The 20,307-nt window shown below is 38.4% G+C and overlaps 1 protein-coding gene across 1 annotated transcript in view; it reads left to right on the top strand.

Annotated features, from left to right (window-relative positions):
* LOC127438669 (teneurin-1-like) overlaps nt 1–20,307 on the top strand; it is a 279,485-nt gene that overhangs the window by 185,741 nt on the left and 73,437 nt on the right. Inside the window, exons 6-7 of the mRNA XM_051694410.1 lie at nt 6,739–6,888; nt 15,844–16,052. Coding sequence (XP_051550370.1) covers nt 6,739–6,888; nt 15,844–16,052 — 359 coding nt within the window. The remainder of the gene's footprint in view (nt 1–6,738; nt 6,889–15,843; nt 16,053–20,307) is intronic.

Below are 20,307 nucleotides of genomic sequence, written 5' to 3' on the forward strand. Positions count from 1 at the left end.
TTCATTTATAAAACAAACTCCAGCCAATAGGCAGAATAAACACAAAGAACATGTAGATTTATCCACATAACTGTCCTGAAGGTGTGTTCATCCACAACTCCAGCCGCTAGGCAGAACCAGCACAATAAATAAATAAATAAATAAATAATAAAAAAAAGCTGCTTATTTTTCTCGGACAGTCAAACAAATGATCAGTGAGCCAGCCTATTCGGCTGCTACATGAATGCAACAAATGACCTAATCACTCCAATGTCTTGCAAGAAATATTCCACAAAACAGCTCCAGCCAATTGGAGGCATAAGCACAAAGAACATGCAGATTCATCCACAATGCTGTCCTGAAGGAGTGTTATTCCACAAAACAAACTCCTGCCACTAGGCGGAACCAGCACAAAAAGAAACAAAAAAGGCGCTCAGTTCCTCGAACAGTCAAGTGAATGTTTAGTGAGTCAGGCCCACTCGGCTGCAACATGAGTACCACAAAACAACTGACTCACTCCATTGACTTTATAAAGGACAATGCTTGCTGTGGGCATGTGAATGTTTTCGGCCATCATTAGCACCTATTCTCAATTTGGCGATTTCCAGCTTATGGCCTTTTATGTCAAGCAGACTCGGAAAGAGCCGGTCCAGGAATTCTACCATATTCTGACCCTCTGCTTCCTCAGGAATTCCAACAATACGGACATTATTCCACCGACTACGATTCTCCATATCCTCCAGTTTCTCCCAGACGCGCTCCATATCCACCTTTGTCGCTAGTGGATTAGCAGCTAATTCCCTCTCCGATGTCTCCAGATAATCGATCTGTTTCTCCACATCCCCCACTCTTGTAACCACCTCAGTGAATTTTGTCTCCATGGCAGTGATCGATCGATGTATTACAGCAAGATCCTCGAAGTCAACAACGAACTTCGTCAGCATTGCCGACAAGTTTAACAATTCTCGCCGAATTTACCGCACTTCACCGGCCAAATCGACTCCCTGGTCCACGGCCTGCTGCTCAGGGGCATCAGCTTGAGCACGTAAGTGTCTTTTAATGTCTCCACAGCCTGAGGATTTTGAATTATTTGATATATTGTCTTCCTAGACCAGTTATGGAACATGGTGTATCGAATCTCACCGGTTTATGACAATAATAGTGTTAAAACTAGCAACGTGCGCAGAGCTCGCGTTCACACATCCGAACCTTGCATGGTGTCAGTTGGGCAAAGTGATGAGGTCAGGTAAAGATGCTGTCCTCTGAATGTATGACCTTACCAAACATTCATGAAAAGCATTTTTACATCATCTCAACGAATGGCAATCAGTTAGCCCCTCTTAGCCCCTCCCACAGAGGCTGTCCGCCCAGCCTCATAACTGCTCTATTCATTTGACTTTCCACAGCATCCCTCATTTAAACAATACTTCCATCATCTCACAGCAGCAGATGGATGCAAAAGCACCCACCTCCTGCCTGTTACTTCCTTTAATTAATTATCTTCCAAACCATTCTTTGTAGATGTCCTGTGGAGGATCGGGTTAGCCCGGATCCGGAGCTTGAGCCTTTTTAAACATTGACTCTCCACCGCCACGTCCGGGGCCACAAATGCTCATTGTTTGCATTGACCGATAGCCAGAGCACACAATAAACAAATCCATTTCTTTTAGCTGAGCTACGGAGCTGGGGATATTAACAAACTGTGGCACAACAGTAAACTCATGAAGCTTAACCATTTCTCAGTCTCAGAGCAGTCTGCTATTCAGCCACACGGTTAAAGCCAGCTTTGATGTATGTGGGACTTTTGTCTACCATACAGCTTTCAGTCCTTCCCCCGTGAAATGCTTCTCCTTTAGTGACTGTCCTCCCTTTGTCTGTCTCTTTATCTATTTCTCTCTCTTGCCCGTGCAGCCTCACACACAAGCAACAAATCCTTTAGCCAATGTTATATGTTTTCAGTTCTGTCCTACGCTCTACAAATCATGTGAAAATCTGTTGATTTAACAAAAAGCTTGATGAATGGTGTCCTTTTTGCTTTCTATTTCTCACCCCCTTTCAGAAATGCTGAATACTTTCAGCAGTCCATCTTGTCGAAAGAGAGAGAAAGCGGAACAGAGGAGGTAGCGGGTCAGAGAGAAAAATGGGAGGGATAGAGATGGGTGAAGATAGAGAGATTTTGCTCTTCATTAGCAGTTGTAAAAAGAGAACTAGCGGAGAGGTTAGAAGTTTTAAGGGATCAATGTTTGCCGTTCAAGGCTCTGAGAAATGTCCAGCAGGGCAGAGAAATGCGGCCTCAGTGGAATTTATGAGCCTTCCAGATGCATACCTTTAAAACACTTTGTGATCCCGTACACACACATACTGTACACAGATCTTGGTTACACACACCTATAGAAAGCTTTGTGATGTCATCGATCTGCTCAGCCCATCTATCAATTTCTCTTTTCTGTCAATCTTGCCCTTCTCCTTTCTCTGGTGCTGCCTGAAGCTCTATTCCTCCCTTTTTTTCTAAACAGTGACACAAGATCTGTTCCAAAACAATGTGAGTTGCCTCACTGCCTATTGCCTACAATGGCAGCTACTAGACCTGTCTTGATTATTAAATAATCTTCTGATTTGTGTTATTTTATCAAGCTGTGTTTATTTGAGCGAACCACAATTATTGTGCACTTCAAATTCCAATCACATTTTACTGTCCAAATACATTTTATGTGAATATATAAATGCCACGAACGGCACGTTTATGTTTTGCATTTTCCGGGGCATTTTCCGACTGTCTCACTGACCTGCACCGCGGACCGCGCTCAGAGCAGCACCCTAAGAGCGCGTGAAGTTTAACAGTTTCTGACGTGCTGTGATATATGCACCATCTGCGGAGGTTCGTGTCCACTAAAGTTCCATGGACATATGAGAAAGGATTTTTATAGAAAACACTAAACACGGTATAATGGCAAATGTTCTTAGTCATTGCGGAATCATACACGCCGTGTTAATGACTTACAGTGACACAGAGGAGGAGACGCCTGCTATGCTATTACTGTGGAGATGGTAGAATAAAGAATCTTTTTCAGATGCAAAGAATCTCAAAGGTTTTCCATCATGCAAAATAAGGGCTCATTAGTTTAATCCGAGAGCCATAAAATAATGTGAGAATGTAAAGAATTTAGGACAGATATTTTACTATTGCATAATGTAATGTAATAGAATAGAATTTCTATCAGGAAGACTCACAGACTTGAGTGAGATTTAAGATGACATTTATTTGATGAATATAAAACAGAAATGTAATGTCTCTCTTTGGCGTAAGCCCCGTCTGGCGGTCCGAACTCAGCGGTTGTACTCGGAACCATCATATCCTGCCAGAGATAGGAGGCAGGGGCGAGGAGCCTACCCCCGTGCAGGATGGGACTCAACTGATGGTGGTGTGGTGGTGGAGGTTGCCATGTTAGCACACTGAAATGCAATGTAATAGATTGTGAGCAGACTTATAAAGCATTGGCTTACATGTGATTGGCTAGGAGTTACCTAGCTAATGGTGTGATGATGTACAGCTGCTAGTCTTCCTGCTAGAACTACGCTGCGCATACATAGAATAGAATAGCTATTAAGGTCAGCTGCATTCCAAAAATAAGAGTGTAAATGTAAAATTGACCAAAACTGAAGTTGAACAAAAAGAGACATTTTTTAAGTATTTGAAAATATTTTTATATGTAAAATATTATTTTTTATGTCATATGTTTTTTTAAAGCCTTAAAGGATATCATACAGTATATCCCTATTTTATTATACACTGTAAAAAATGTCCGCAATTTTAATGATAAAAGATAAAAGAGTAAAAAAACTTAAATTGGTTAACGGGTAGTTACCTTAATATATACGGTAAAAATTTGTAATATATTTAAAAATACAGTACATGTAGTTTTATGTTAAAATGTATTCAAAATTACGTTTTTTTTACATGTAAAAAGTATGATTTTCCCATATAATTAACAGTAAAAATTTATATTATGTTTAACAAGAGAGTACATGTACTTTTTACATTAAATTATTGTTAAAATTATGGTAAAAGACAATAATTGGGTGTTCCCAGAATTCCCTGCATGACCCATTACATTTTATTATATTTTATGGGAATAGTTATGTTTCTTCTTATTTTTAATATCTGTTATGTACTTTGGGGTGTTCTGTGTTATGTTTGATGTAGTTTAGGTAATGTTTATTGGATTATTTTAATTTCACATGTGTTACCCTGATGGTGTTTAGTGTTTGTGTGAGTGACACTGAGAACTGTCTCTACATGTTTATTGGTCATTGCTCCTGGAAGGGCCACTATTGATGAACTTCATGTCATCATGTGTCCTTCTGTAATTACTACGGTGATTAACAATACATTATAAAGTGAAAAGCAGATTTTTACAGTTTTAGAATGTTAATATATCAAGTTTAATATATTAAACAATGTTATATTAATAATTTAATAATATAAACAATGATAATGCACCGTAATATATACAGACATCAAAATTACATCCCGTAAAGCCTGAAACATGGTTTCCGTATTTTTTTTAACCACAGCTGCCAGTTTTTTTATTATACATTTTTTACAGTGTATTCTTCCAAGTTAAATATAAATAACTGACTTCTTAAGGAGTATGAAGCCCACACCACCTTATGTATGAACCAATGTTTGACAGTTTGTATGACAATTAACCATCATAATTATGAAAGCCCTAAAACAGACAATGAATCATCATAACTGTGAAAGTCCTAAAACATACAATTGTCATAATCGTGATTTTTGTTTGACAATTATTCGTCAGCTAAAGTTCATGATCATGATAGCCCTAGCAGTTACCTTCTAAGGTAGCATCCTAATCATCATGGAACCTCATAAGTGACTGATTTGCAATGCTCTACATGGACAGCAACTTTGCACATTACACAAATAGCATTCTGCTAAGGAGACTCAACTTGATTAATTTTAATGTTAAAATGTTGCTAATGACATGATACTCATGATTTGTATGCAATAATAAGCATAAACCAGTGTTTCCTGCACCCCTTTCCAACAGCAGCTTATAAATCAACAGCAAAGTCTTTTTTATAATTTTTTTATGTATTTTTATTTTTTGCAAAAAACATTCACTCGAGTTGTGATCTTGCAGATTAAAATGTTATGTATCCCAAAATAATAGCAAGAAAACATATTTATACTGAGTTGTCCTCAAGGGACAAGCATGCAAGCAAAAACACAGCAGACCAGTGAAGTCAGATTCAGGAGCATATTACTCTTTTGAACTTGTTCTTTTTATAAATAGAGTCATTAACTAACAATTTACTGGTTTGAATTAGTCTGCTGAAATTTACACTGTATGAATCAAAGTCAGTCAAAGTGGTGAATCAACTTTTGACTCACTTACTGCACTGACATTATTATAACTGGCATGTTGTTCACATGACAATGTGTAGTTTAAAAAAAAAAAAAAAACATTTGCTACAACAATCAAGTTTTTATTTATTATTATTTATTTTTTATTTTTTTTGTAATACTTGGCTGCTTTATTTTTTTGACTGCTTGGCCCATCCATCTGAAATGAAATTATTTAATTCACAAATTTAATATATGAATTTTTGCTGATTTGTATTTATTAAAAATACATTTTGGTTAAGTTTTAAATTAACTCTAAGCATCCCTGATTGAGAAGCACCTTGTGTCCAGTCCTGAACTGGACTCTTGTTTGGTTCTGTGATAAATCTGAACTGCAGCGCTTGGGGTGATCTCTCATTTAGCCAATGACAGCCACTGTGTGTGTGTGTGTGTGTGTGTGTGTGTGTGTGTGTATGTGTGTGTGTGTGTGTGAGGGAGAGAGATGGAGAGAGGGAGAATGGAGGGAGATAAAGGAGAGGATCATGTAGATCCAGCTCCCTGCTGAGACACCAATCCCTCTTTATGGCTCGTAAAGATGCCTCCTCACGGCAGAGCCCAATGTGCACATGCGCATGAACCCACACACGACTTCCTTTGTGCCTGAGGAACGGGAGGGAACAAGAGAGAAACTAGCTGGGAGAATAACCTGATTTTCGCTCAACATTCCAGGACTAGTTGTCAGTATATCTTCTCACCTCATTTCCCTGATCAACTGAAATCCCACACACACATTGGTGAGAGAAAAAGAGAGAGACTGCAAGAAGTGATAGTTGGTATCGGGGGCCCTGAGGTGAGCAGAATGAGAGTTTGTCCTTTTTATTGGCTGTAATTAGGATGAGGTCATTACCATGCGCCAAAGGCCTTTCACTGCTGGGAGATCATAAAACGGCACCTGAGCGATTTATTCCTCTCACAGAATCCTCTGCAGCCTTCCACACACTTTCAGGAGATGAGGGAGAACCTCAAATATATGTGTGTGCACATATTTTTCTTGCATACGAAAAAATGAGTGCACACATAGCTGGAAATGAGTGCCAATAGTTAATAGTAACAAGTAATGTTTTACAGAATGATGTTATACAACATTTGAATCCCATTTTCACTGTTTAATTAACACATAATTATGTCTGTGATGGGTTTCATTCATCTACATTATTATGGAATATCAGAATACATTTTTCCAGACAACACTTTTTCAAATGGCATTGCAATGCAAATGTTGGAACATATTTCCAATAGTAATAACAATGTCATAACCACTTAATTATACTTTCTCTTTCTCTCTCTCTCTCTCTCTCTCTCTCTCTCTCTATCTATCTATCTCATGGCAGTGGTTCATCTTCTGGGTTTGCCGTGGCATCTAAAGAGAGTGGAAGGAGAGCTTTATGAGAATGGAATGAGTAAAGATGATCAGCTGCTACAGGGAGCGGATTTCACCTTCACTCCCGCCCACCTACCAGGACTCAACATCACACAGCCAGGTGTCATTTTTAAAAGGCGTGAAATGTGTTTCTAACTCTTCAGACCTGTCGAGTTTGATAGTACAAATTAAAGAAATGATACTTGTTTTTCAGTATTTGTTTTGCCATGTGAATAGAACTGAATAGAATAGAATAGAATAGAATTGAATTGAATAGAATATCTATATCTACAAAAAAGACCTTGAGCACCACAATACTTTTACTGAACAAGAAGGTGGCCATTAGAAAGCTGGATTCAGCCTTGCTTTTACAGCGTGTTGTGTCTCTTGAGCGTGCTCCCTGAAGAAAATTGACCTCATTTGGCTTTCATGGGTCCGGATCTGTCATGATTGTGCTGTCACCATCACTTTAGTTCAGCCGTGAAATGGCATTGACATTGCATTTAATGATGTCAACTCTGACTTTGTTTAAACTTTTTCCTGGACTGTTTTCACAACATTCTCCATTTTAAAGCATGGTTACAGACCAGTAATGCACCTGTTGGATGTCTATTAGAAGGTAAAATTGTTGCAAAACTCGAGAGTTTGTAGATTTGAATTTGAGAACGTTTACAATAAATATTTGTACAAGCAAGTCAGGCACATTACACAAGTAAAAGTTTCCTTTTGCTTTGTTCTGTGTATTTTGAAAACAAAGACAAGACCCATGCACCCCACTTTCATTTAGTGTCTCTTTTAAACCCCTTTCTGTTATATACAGTCAGTTGATAATCAAAAAGATAAAAGGAAACATTATTTCTAATCATACATTGCACGGATGAGGGAAAAAAACCTTACAACTTCTCTCTCCTTAATGTGTGCTGTGCTCACTCAACCGTAAACACTTGCTCTTGGAGAAGCCATTCTCTTAAAGAGACAGTACCAATTTAGCACTTGTTATGGATATCAATGTAAACTCAATGTAAATCGCACAAGTGTATAAACATGTTACAAAATACAGTAATTAGTAAGTGTAATAAATGTGTAAACACATAAATATTTAAAAGGCACAATCATACATTGTAAAAACACTAAAAAGAATTTAACAAATAGGCTTGTGCTGCATCTATGTAAGGGTTTGGTAAAAAAAGTTTTTTTTGCATAGTAGTTTTTATATAGTAGCACATAAATTATATATATATATATATATATATATATATATATATATATATATATATATATATATATATATATATATATAATATATATATATATAATATATACAAACAACATTAAACCCTACAACCACCCCTCCCCCTCCCAATCCCCATCCTGCCCCCAAACAAACATCCCCGTGGTCACACATGAGTAGGTATACAGAAAAAAAGCAAACAAACACACAAACAAATATATATATATATATATATATATATATATATATATATATATATATATATATATATATATATATATATATATAATCATACTCAACGAAAACTACACTACTGTCTTGACACCCCACCCCGAGGGCCCTCCAAAAACTCCAAATAATTACCCCATCTTCCCAATGACACCTTTTCAAAAGCCGCCACCCCCCCATCTCCATGCACCACTCCAGAAATGGGGGCGCACCAGCAGGCCTCCAACCCCTCAAAATAATCTGCCTGGCGATCATCACACAGGTCAGAACCCAATTCTCTATGTGAGTATTCCCCACATCGATAACCACCCCATCGCCCAAAATAGAGAGTCTGGGGCAAAATTAAACTTGTGTGCCCAATACGTCACACATAAAACTCTGAACCTTCAACCAAAATTCCTGGATCTTAACACACCACTAAAAAACATGGGTTGTGTCTCCATCTTCTGATTGGCATCGCCAGCAGGTGGGTCTATACAATCTAGAGGGGGTCCAATGGAATCTATGTAAAATCTTGTATTGCATAAGGCGCACCCTTGCATCTCTAGATAAAGACTTGACATATTTTAGAATCCTAGCCCACACTCCCTCCTCCAATACCAAGTTTAAATCTTTCTCACATAATCTCTTGATAGAAGTTAAAGCTCCATCCCCCAGACTCTGAATTAGCAGGGAGTAACACACAGATGCCTCATGATATTTTCCAAAAGCAGTAATCACCAGAGTATCTGGGGGGGGGGGGTATATGCTACTCCCAAAAATAGTACAGAGTAGGTGGTGCAGTTGTAAATATCTATAAAACTGAGATTTGGGGATCCCAAAATGTTGAACCAAATTTTCAAAAGAACAGTCCACTCTCATATAGGTCACCGAGCGTATTAACCTCCCTCACAGTCCACTTTGACCAACAGAAAGGGGACTTATTAATACATAATTTTGGGTTCTGCCATATGCTCAAGGGAACATTTAAATAAATGTCTGAGTTAAACACTCTGGACACTTTTGTCCATACTAAGTGCAAATGCGAAATAACGGGGTGTAATTTAACTTCTCTGATTAGTTTGATAGAAAGGCTTTGCAGTGGCAAAATAGAGGCAAGAACTCCCTGTTCAATACCAAACCAGGGAGGGGCTCTCTCAGGTGGAAGTGACCAATGAGCCAAATGTCTGAGACCGAATGCATATATTTATGCAAATCTTGGGTAGGCCTAGCCCACCTTTGTCAATCGGCCTATGTAACTTATTGAAATGTAATCTGGGATGCTACCATTCCAAATGAAGGACTTCGCTATGCTATCAAATTGCTTGAAGTAAGAGAGGGGGACATCTACAGGGAGAGGTTGTAGCATGTAGTTAAATTTTGGAATACAATTCATTTTAATAACATTAACCTTCACAATCATAGATAAATGTAATGAAGCCCACCTGCCCACATCGCTTGAAAACCTTTTTATTAGGGGATCAAAATTAACTCTAACTAAATCAGACAAATTTGCTGCAAATAAAATGCCCAAATACTTAATACCCTGTTTGGGCCACTGGAAGGCGCCCGGCTGGAAAGCCGTTACTGGGCAGTACGTTGTCAGAGCCAAAGCTTTGGATTTAGACCAGTTAACTCTGTATCCTGAAAACTTAGAAAAGGAATTAATAATTCAGTGGAGGCAAGGCATAGAACTAGTGGGGTCGGAGACATATAATAAAAAATCTAATTATTAATTCTGTTTTCATTAGGTTCCAACCTTGAGAATATTTTGTTAAGAATTTGGATGAAATTTCAGACAGTGACAACAGCTTGTATCATTATTAAAAATGCAATTTCATGACATCATATAAATTGATAGAATGTGCAATTTCTACATTTGTACACAAGCTAAAATGTGATTAAAGGATCAAAAGCAAAATATGAAAATAAAATGTGCAATCTCACATACTATATTGCGTGAAATCATGTACATGAAAACTAATATATATATATATATATATATATATATATATATATATATATATATATATATATATAGATAGATAGATAGATAGATAGATAGATAGATAGATAGATACACACAGTGCATTTATAAAGTATTCAGACCCCTACATTTTGATCACATTTTGTTATGCTGCAACCTTTAAATTATATATATTTTTTCCCCATCAATCTTCACTCCATACCCCATAATGACAAAGCAAAAACCAGATTTTTGAAAACTTTGAAATTTATTAAAAATACAAAAATTTAATATCACATTCAGACCCTTAACTCAGTACTTAATTGAAGCACCTTTGGCAGCGATTACAGCCTCAGGTCTTTTTGGTTATGATGCGACAAGATTTGCACACCTGGATTTGGGGATTATCTGCCATTCTTTTCTCCAGATCCTCTCAAGCTCTGTCAGGTTGGATGGGGGCCGTCGATGGACAGCCATTTTCAGGTCTCTCCAGAGATGTTCGATTGGGTTCAAGTCCAGGCTCTGGTTGGGCCACTCAAGGACATTCACATAGTTGTCCCTAAGCCACTCTTGCGTTGTCTTGGCTGTGTGCTTAGGGTCATTGTACTGTTGGAAGGTGAACCTTCAGCCCAGTCTGAGGTCCTGAGCACTCAGGACCAGGTTTTCATTAAGGATATCTCTGTATTTTGCTGCATTCAGCTTTCCTTCAACCCTGAACAGCCCCCCAGTCCCTGCCACAGAAAATCACCCCCACAGCATGATGCTACCACCACCATGCTTCACTGTTGTGATGGTATTGCGCAGGTGATGAGCGGTGCCTGGTTTCCTCCAGACATGATGCTTGGAATTGAGGCCAAACAGTTCAACCTTCGTTTCATCAGAGCAGATAATCTTGTTTCTCACAGTCTGAGAGTCCTTGAGGTGCTTTTTTGCAAATTCCAAGTGGGCTTTCATGTGTCTTGCACTGAGGAGAGGCTTCCATCTGGCCACTCTGCCATAAAGCCCAGATCGGTGGAGTGTTGCAGTGATAGTTGTTCTACTGCAAGTTTCTTCCATCTCCACACATGATCTCTGCAGCTCAACCAGAGTGACCATCGGGTTCTTGGTCATCTCTCTTACCAAGGCCCTTCTCCCCCAATTGCTCAGTTTGGCCAGGCGGCCAGCTCTAGGAAGAGCCCTAGTTGTTCCAAACTTCTTCCATTTAAGAATTATGGAGGCCACTATACTCTTGGGAACCTCTATGCAGCCAAACTTTTTTTGTAGCCTTCCACAGATCTGTGCCTTGACACAATCCTGTCTCTGAGCTCTGTAGGCAGTTCCTCTGACCTCATGGCTTGGTTTTTGCTCTGGTATGCATTTTCAGCTGTGAGGCCTTATATAGACAGGTGTGTGCCTTTCCAAATCATCCAAATCAACTGAATTTGCAACAGATGGACTCCAGTCAAAGTGTAGAAACATCTCAAAGATGATCCAGAGAAATGGGGTGCATCTGAGCGAAATTTCAAGTGTCCATAGCAAAGGGTCTGAATACTTATGTCAATGTGATATTTCTGTTTTTTTTTCTTTTTAATAAATTTGCAAAGTTATCAAAAATCTGGTTTTTGCTTTGTCATTATGTGGTATGAAGTGTAGATTGATGTGAAAAAAAAATTAAAAGCATTTAAGCATAAGGCTGCAACATAACAAAATGTGAAAAAAAATGAAGGGGTCTGAATACTTTATGAATGCACTGTATATGAAAACTTCTGGCGAGTATTTGTTTCAGTGACTTCCTCCTGATGTCAGCATGTACTGTTACAAGGATGTTTCTCCTGGGGCAACCTGCCCCATGTGTTAAGTGCCTTGCTCAAAGGCACAACGAATAATAGTTCAAGAATTATCCTTGTGAAGTTCAAACCCGCAATCCTTTGTTTTCTAGTCCATATTTTTGACCACTAGGCTGCAATACTTCAGCTTATATGTGCATGTACGTTTCAATGCACCAGTGTGTTTGAAGTGTTATTTCCTAATTGCTTATGCCTCAAAAGTATAGAAAATGGCTAATATTTCTCACAAAATTTGCTTTTGTGACCAGGACAGTGATATTTAGAAATTTACCTATTTCCAATGAGAAAACGGACAAATTTGTGTCTTTTCGTTCACATAAAGTCAGGAAAAAACAACATATGAATCCAAATTAACATGTATTTATACTAAAGTAATACAAAAGCAAAGGCAAAGATAGCAGGGAAACTTGGTAAAACCGCCTTGGAGACCCATGAGGAATGCCACCATTTTGAAGTCTCCTATGACCTCCCAGCCATACTCATCATACTTCAAGGCGTCCAGCAAGTCTTGATGCTGTTGTAATCCTCTTTGAGGTGCACCGAGTGAGCCAGGGGAAGAGATGGGTACTTGTTACCATTATGGAGCAGCATGGCTTTGAGGCTCCTGGATAAGTTGTCAATTAAGAGGCGCCACACATTCTGGTTACAGGTGATTCCGATTGCCTTGAACAGACTGGTCACATTGTGGCAGAAGCAGAGCCCATCTTGACGGGTGAAGAAGCTGGAAAAAGGTTGGTGACACTTCCTCTGATCTGCGACTTGCACACTTACTTGAGCCTAGACGTCAAAAGCTCAGCATTGGACTTGGTGAGACCAAGATCTCTAATTAAGTCGTTGAGGTCTTTTTGGTTGGGGTAGTATGGGTTTCTCTCCTCAGCTCCACCTCTGAAATTGGATCTACAATGTCTTCACTGCTCTCTGATTTGCTGCTCTCTTCTAAAGATGGCTGCTCTCTCTCTCCGGAGGATTGGGTATGGGGAGCTCATGGCAGTGTGGCACCAGGGCGATGGATGAAGGAAGGTCCAGATACGTGATAGCAGGTGCATTCTTGCCAGTCTGACGTTTGGAAGGGTCCAACATGCAGAAGTAGCAGTTGCTTGAGTGGTCAGTGGGTTCCCGCCAAATTCTTGGGATAGCAAGCTTCATGGCTCTCTTTTCCCCTTTATACCATCCTACAAAAATACATTTATTTCACCCATGACTAATGAGATTCTCGCAACATTTTTCATATATGATATATTTTTTCAATAACATTTGAAAATTGTAAAACATTTTAAAATTAAAAACTTTTACAATTTGAAAAATTAACACATTTTATAACATAAAATTCCGAGCAACAATTGTCCATCTTACTTTCCAGAGTTTTTTTGCAGTGCTCGCAGGTGAAATTAGGTGCCCAGGGTTTGTCTGGATCCCTGACAGTCATGCCAAATATGCCTTATAGGCCTCACACATCTTAGCAGATGCTTCCACGGAGTACTTTTTCACTCTTGTCTTGATAAATTGGCCGCAGACATAGCAAAATGTGTCTGCTGGATGCTTGCAGCCTCTTGATGCCATCTCAGAAAAATGCAGATATGTATCCACTTAGGCAGCTGGAACTAAACTGAACTGGTGGGCTTAAGGCCCCTGTATTTATACTACTATTTATATTACTAGAAAGTTCTAGAAATTACTCCAAGTTTACTCAGCACTGAATCTATCTGGAATGTTCTGGAAAATAGGTAAATTTCTAAATATCACTGTCCTGGACACAACAGCAAATTTTGTGGGGAATAATAGCCATTTTCTATACTTTTAAGGCATAAGCAATTAGGAAATAGCACTTACTACCCAGGATCCAAACAAATAAATTAATAAATAAATATTTGTTACACAGTGTAACTTAAATCACATCACACCTAAGAGCTCACCATGGTTTCGGTGCTGCTCCTGAAGGGGTGTCTCGCCGCGGCAGGTGCCATTTCATCTTTGCCGTTACCCAAATTTGGCTCCAGCCAGCAAAGCTTTTCAAAGAGTCCTGCAGATGATCACTTTTGATTCACATCAGCGGAACCTCTGAAAAATACATAATTCTTTCTGACACTAAAGAAGACATGGAGGCGTCTGTGTTGATAGCATCAGAGGCAGGATTCATCCAACAGCCGGAGGCACAGTTCTTTTACTTTTCACATTTACAGCCTTTCTGTGGCAACCTGTTATAGAATCTGAGCTCAGTCACATCATTTTTATTCTTTAACAGCTATCATCCTCAACCTAAAATTAAGTATAAGCTGCATTTTGTTGTTTAAAGACCTTATGAAATCACAAAATGAAAGTTTTGTGTCTTTTAGTCCACGTGTGATAGCCACCATTTGTATTAGGCCATCTATTGCTATTGTTCTCCTAAATATTTCATTTCTAAATTTTCTTTTAGTGGATCTACGCATTTAAAATTGAGTTTTTCTCTTCCTGAAAAACAGACCAAATATAATGATGACTCCACTTGCACTACACAAACATTTTTGTCTAACCAAATACTCTCTAGAACAGTGTTTCTCAGCTGGTGGGTCGCAACCCAAAAGTGGGTCGCAGGTCTATTCGGACTGGGTCGCGGACAGCAGGGAAAGAAAAATACGATGATTCTCCCATTGAAGATTTTTTGGTGGCCACCCAAATGATAGAGATTATAATGATAAAGAATGATAATATAATATTTAATGAAGAGATTTAATGATAATCTCACATTCAGCTAAAGGCTTCTCATCTGCACTGCGATATTTTCATGGTGCGATAAGCTTTCACCCGAGTGTAACGGCACCAGCTCTCGCTAATGATCTGCTCTGCTCTCTGACACGCGTGCAACAAGTGGGCTTCCCTCGATATTGTGGCATGCAGACCTCAACACTGATGTGACCCATTTCAATTATAGTGAGACCTTTCTAGTTTAAAGCGTTACAGAGGGAGTCAAGTCAAACCCATCAAACAGAGAGCCCGGACATGCCAAACAGCACTGAGGAGGAAAAGAGCAAGACTGTGGTATGCGCTAAAAAAAAAAATTCATACACATCATTACCTTTATAAAGTTTCACGATTTTACATGAGTAAAAGTAAAAAAGTTTCATATGAAATAATCTATAGGTAGAATCTATTAGACCTCATTTTATATCAACATAGGCAATTGTAGTTAAAGTTTCAAAATGTGTTTGGGCTAGTATTCTTTTCATCAGTAATATAATTTATTAATATTATTACAGTTATTTAAGACTAGCAACATTGCCCCAACCATGATAATGAGGAGCCTTTCCTCCAGTGTAATATGTATGTTCTGTTTGAATGATGTTTGAAATTAGGAAACAAACGGGATAATAATGGGCTCATAGCCTATAAATGCATATGCTCTTCAATTTTTAAAAGGGGGGAAGAGAAAACTTCCTGTAACTTTTGTTGTTGACATCAACAAATCTGGGTCCCCAAGCAAAATCAGTTGAGAACCACTGCTCTAGAATGAGAATAATCCTCCCTCTAATACCACCTGAAAATGTGCAAATCAAGGTTCATGGCTATGGTGTAACTAAAACAAAGGGGCATGCCTTTCAATATGTCCCACTCGATGTTTCCATTTCCTTTTTCAATAAGAAAATATGTTCACACAGGAAAGAAAACTGGGCTCGTCAAGCAATTTCAAGGGTTCTTTGAAAGTAAACGTATGTGAATGTCTTCATCTATATAAAAGAGTGTGTTGCAAATCCACTAGGCAAATTCTTGGTCTGCTCATTTTCTCTTGAGTGTTTTTGACTGGCCTCAATTTCTGTGAACAAATCGAAGAAATTGTACATATATTCTTTATTTTGTCTGACTTGACAGATAAAGAGGTGATTCAGCGAGGCAGGGTGATAGAGAGGGGAGAGGTTGCTGTCGGGACACAGCTGGTCCAGGTGATTCCTCCTGGACTTTTCTGGAGGTTTCACATCACGGTTCACCACCCTGAGTATGTCAAGTTCAACATCTCGCTCACGCGGGACGCACTCCTGGGCATCTATGGCAGGAGGAATATACCACCTACTCACACACAGGTAATAACGTGCAAACATGCACACACACACGTAGATAACAATACACAGGTTTGTTCAATAAGAAAAGTAGGCACGTTGTTTCATGTAATATTCTGTAAATATTTAATGAATAATGTTTTTGTGTATTTAAGTTCTAGAGTGTGTGTTTGCATGCGTTTTTGTGTGTGTGTGATATTGTGTGTTTATGTTTAAAAAGAAATGTGTGTGTTTGCATGCATATATACAACTCGCTCTGCGCATTAACAGGTGGACGCCAAAAGCAGCCTTTGGCCTCAGTTTCCGACTCATCCAGCAAGCGCATTGCTTTCAGCAATAAACGTTTAACATTAAAGACTGATGCAAAGGGCATCAGATATTTATCTTCGTGAAAATATACTGTATGTTGAGGTACAATTTTGTTATTCTGATGTGATATGTTTGGAAATCATCAACATTTATTCACAATGGTAATGTTTCATTGGCAACATTTATTAGTTTGCAGTGGTTAATGTCTAAACTGTTGTTTTCTGTACACATTTTGCCCTATTGAAGTGACCTGGTTAGTTCCAGTGTATTCTATGTCTTCCGATCGCTTTGTGTGAAGAACAGACCCAAGTTTAAGTTTTTATTCCACGATAACAGTCACCCGGTGTCCACGGTACCACATCCCGCTCTAGACTCCTTTTAACAATAACAAATTGAAACATTAAGACACAGGCTTGACGTCAGTGATGTCAAAAGCCATTGGCTCTTGTGGGTCTCATGACCGATTATGACAGGCTCAAGTTTGGGTGTAACTTTTGAATGACATGTGACTGGGAGGGACAAGATTTTCAGTCATTGAAACCTACAGTTTCACTCTGTTCCACATATAATGCTATCGTTTGGTTTGGAATATTATTATAGTGCTTTTGTTTATTATTTTTTTTAAATAAATTATTGTGAATCTAATTTATCTGCCTGTTACGTCTTTTTTATTGTTGAGAATTGGTTAGGTGTATGCATAATGGTGGGGTTGGGTGCTTAAAAATATCTAATATCTTTAAATATCTATAAAATTATGTAATGTAAATCAAATTGTTCTTATTCAATTTACCTGTCTCTTTCATGTTTTATATCATTGATAATTGGTTAGGTTTAGGAATGGGTTTGGGTTAGGAAATCTAAAATAATTGATTTGATTGTATAATGTAGTCACACTAACATATTTATAAGTATAATAAAATGTATTGGGGTTAAACACACGCAATACTAGGCCTGTAGCGATTATTAAATAACCGTCTGATTGCAGTTATTTGATCTAACCATAGTCATTTGAGATAATCGCAGTTATTGGGTATTTAAATTCCAATCACATTTTAATGCCCAAATAAGGAAATTGTAAGCAAATATACTGTATAAATGCCATGAATGGCGCGTTTGGGTATTATTCAGTTGAACTCTGAGACAGAGCTCTAGTGATGGGTCGTTCATGAATGATTCGTTCATTTTGAACTAATCTTTTATGTGACTCAGAAGAACGAGTTGTCTCAGAGAGTGATTCATTCATTTTTTGTTGGCCGCGCATGTGCATTGTGCAACCATTTGGCTATTGAAAATGTAACATTTAATTTAATTCTGCTCAAATGAACAAAATGACTTGAATAAAGATTCATTTTGCTGAATGAGACTCAAAGATTCAAGTCAGTAAAATTATCCGATCTTCCCATAACTAGTCAGAGCGTAACTGAGCCGCACTGCGGATGTCAAACAGCTCCTGTCAGGAAGAGTGAAACCAGAATGCTTCTCAAGCGCTCTGATGAGCACGCTGTCACCAGAGGCTCGCGCCAGTGTCCCGAAAAAATATAAACAAACAGATATAAACTTTGATAGTGAACGCAAAGCGCTCCGGTTTCACTTTAAACTATTGTGTAAGGGCAAATGTTCCTGATCTATACACGCAGTGACACAGGAAGAGACGCGCGGTTAATCTATTTCTGTGAAGTGATAAAATGATGAAACGAAATCTTTCTTCATGAAAAATAAGGGCTCGTGGGTTTAATAAAAGAGCATTAAAATAACATGTGGTAGCGAAGAAATTACGACAGAAATTTCAGAATATTTTACTATTGCATAATATAATATAATATAATATAATTTAAAAATTCAATTTGATTTTTTTATTAAAATATATAAAATATGAGTTTGAAAACAACAGTTTAAATGAAAAATTTTCCAAAACTAAAGTTGACCAAAAAAGAGACATATTTAGAAATATTGTGATATTTAAAACATAATTTTTCATGTCATTCATACGTGTTTAAAGCCTTAAAAGGAAATTACATATACCTATTTTATTATTTGATTTGTATATTTGAAGTTAAATATGAAAAATGATTTAAGATTAAAATAGATTAGATTAGATTTGTTTATTGTCATTTTTGGTAAAAACAATGAAATTTAGTTAAGCAGCTCCTAAAAAACAATGTCCAAATAAATTAGCAACAATAAATAGAACAACATAAAAATTTAATAAAAAACAATACAAAGTAATATATGCACAAGTACATATATGCTGTCAGGTTCTTCCAGTCAAACATCAGTCAGCGTGTGTGTGTGTGTGTGGTGGGGGAAGTGGGGGGCTAATAGAATTAACAGCTCTAGGAAAGAAGCTGTTCTTTAATCTGTTTGTATTGGTTTTAATTGTTCTGTATCTAATCCCAGAAGGGAGGGGGGAGAACAGGCAATGTCCAGGGTGGGATGGGTCCTTTATAATACAGCTGGCTTTCTTTGTAAGTTGGCCAATGTGTAGGTCTGTCTGTGGTGTGAGCTGGGTCCCAATCACTCGCTGTGCTGCCTTCACCACCCGTTGTAGGTCCCTCCTGTTTTCTGCAGTGCAGCTGCCATACCACACTGTATAACAGTAGGTCAGGAGACTCTCAATGGTGGCCCAGTAGAAATTAACCAGCAATTGTTGTGGAAGACGGAGCTGCTTTAACTTCCTGAGGAAGTAGAGTTTCTGCTGGGCCCTCTTCACCTGATGGGAGATGTTGACAGACCATGTAAGGTCTGCTGAGATATGGACTCCCAGGAACTTAAAGCTCTCCACTCTCTCCACCTCCTATCCTAGTACTCGGAGGGCAAAGTGCTCATTGCATCTGGATCTTCTGAAGTCTATTATTATCTCTTTATGAAGCACTCATACACCTTATGTGTTTATGTAAATAATGACAATTAATCGTGAAAGCCCTTAAAGAGACAATTAATCATCATAGCCCTAAAACAGACAATTAATCATCATAATCGCAATTATTTGTTTGACAATTAATCGTCGGCCAAATTTAATAAATGTGACAGCCCTACGCAATATTATCCGAAGACTGACAGTTACACCTCCCTTATGAGACTGCCAGGTTTACCTGCTGTGTGTGAGGGAAACAGATGTTAGAGGGTGCTCTCGGCGTCTATAAGTTGGGCTGGGCTCTTGCACATGCGGCAATATTTGACGCCTTGGAAGTAGAACAGGTTGATATATAAGGTTTGTCTATCCTGAAAACATCTTTACAACTTGAAAGGACTTTTGAAGTGATCCCGATTATTTGAAAGGCTTATAAATTCGCCAAATCGTGACTTCAAATCTATTAATGTCAAAATGTTTTGCTGAGGGTTAGGTTTAGGGGGATTATTGTAAGTATGAAAACCATTGTGTCTTTTAGAGGTCTTTACTAGTACGGCATCAAAAGTGTGTATGTTTGTGAGTGTGCATGTGTGTATCAGACTTTTGTATCTGTGAGTATCAGGTTGTGTAGTGATTGCTGTTGTTGGTAAACGTGGTCCTAGTGCATATTGTTATGCCTGGCAGATAACGAGGAGGATCAGGAGTGTATCCAACAAGGTGCTTCAGTCGACCCCAACATGCTAATTACATCTTATTATTCAGGATATCATCCAAGATTAACTGTTCACTTTGCTCGAGAAATTAGAGCCCGGTGTAATTCAATTTAAGGCTTCTGGTTTGCACCTAATTTGCATATGCATTTGCATGTGTAGGCAGAGGCAAAGCAAGACAACTGGTTTATTGTTTCACTTAATGAAAAGGTTTCTTTTGCACATGTGTCTGAATAGAGATGTTTACCCTGCCAGTGCTTCCATGAGTCTACTTCAGTGTTCATAATATGTGTGTGTTCACTGAGGCCTGACAGATCGCTACTGCACTGAGACTGTCAACTTCATTGCGGCTCCCACCATCGTTCCTCAGTTTCTCTGGCTGTCATTAAAAGCAGTGGGGCTCTGGTAT

The sequence above is a fragment of the Myxocyprinus asiaticus genome, chromosome 4 (genome assembly GCF_019703515.2).
Source record: "Myxocyprinus asiaticus isolate MX2 ecotype Aquarium Trade chromosome 4, UBuf_Myxa_2, whole genome shotgun sequence".
Lineage (NCBI taxonomy): Eukaryota > Metazoa > Chordata > Actinopteri > Cypriniformes > Catostomidae > Myxocyprinus > Myxocyprinus asiaticus.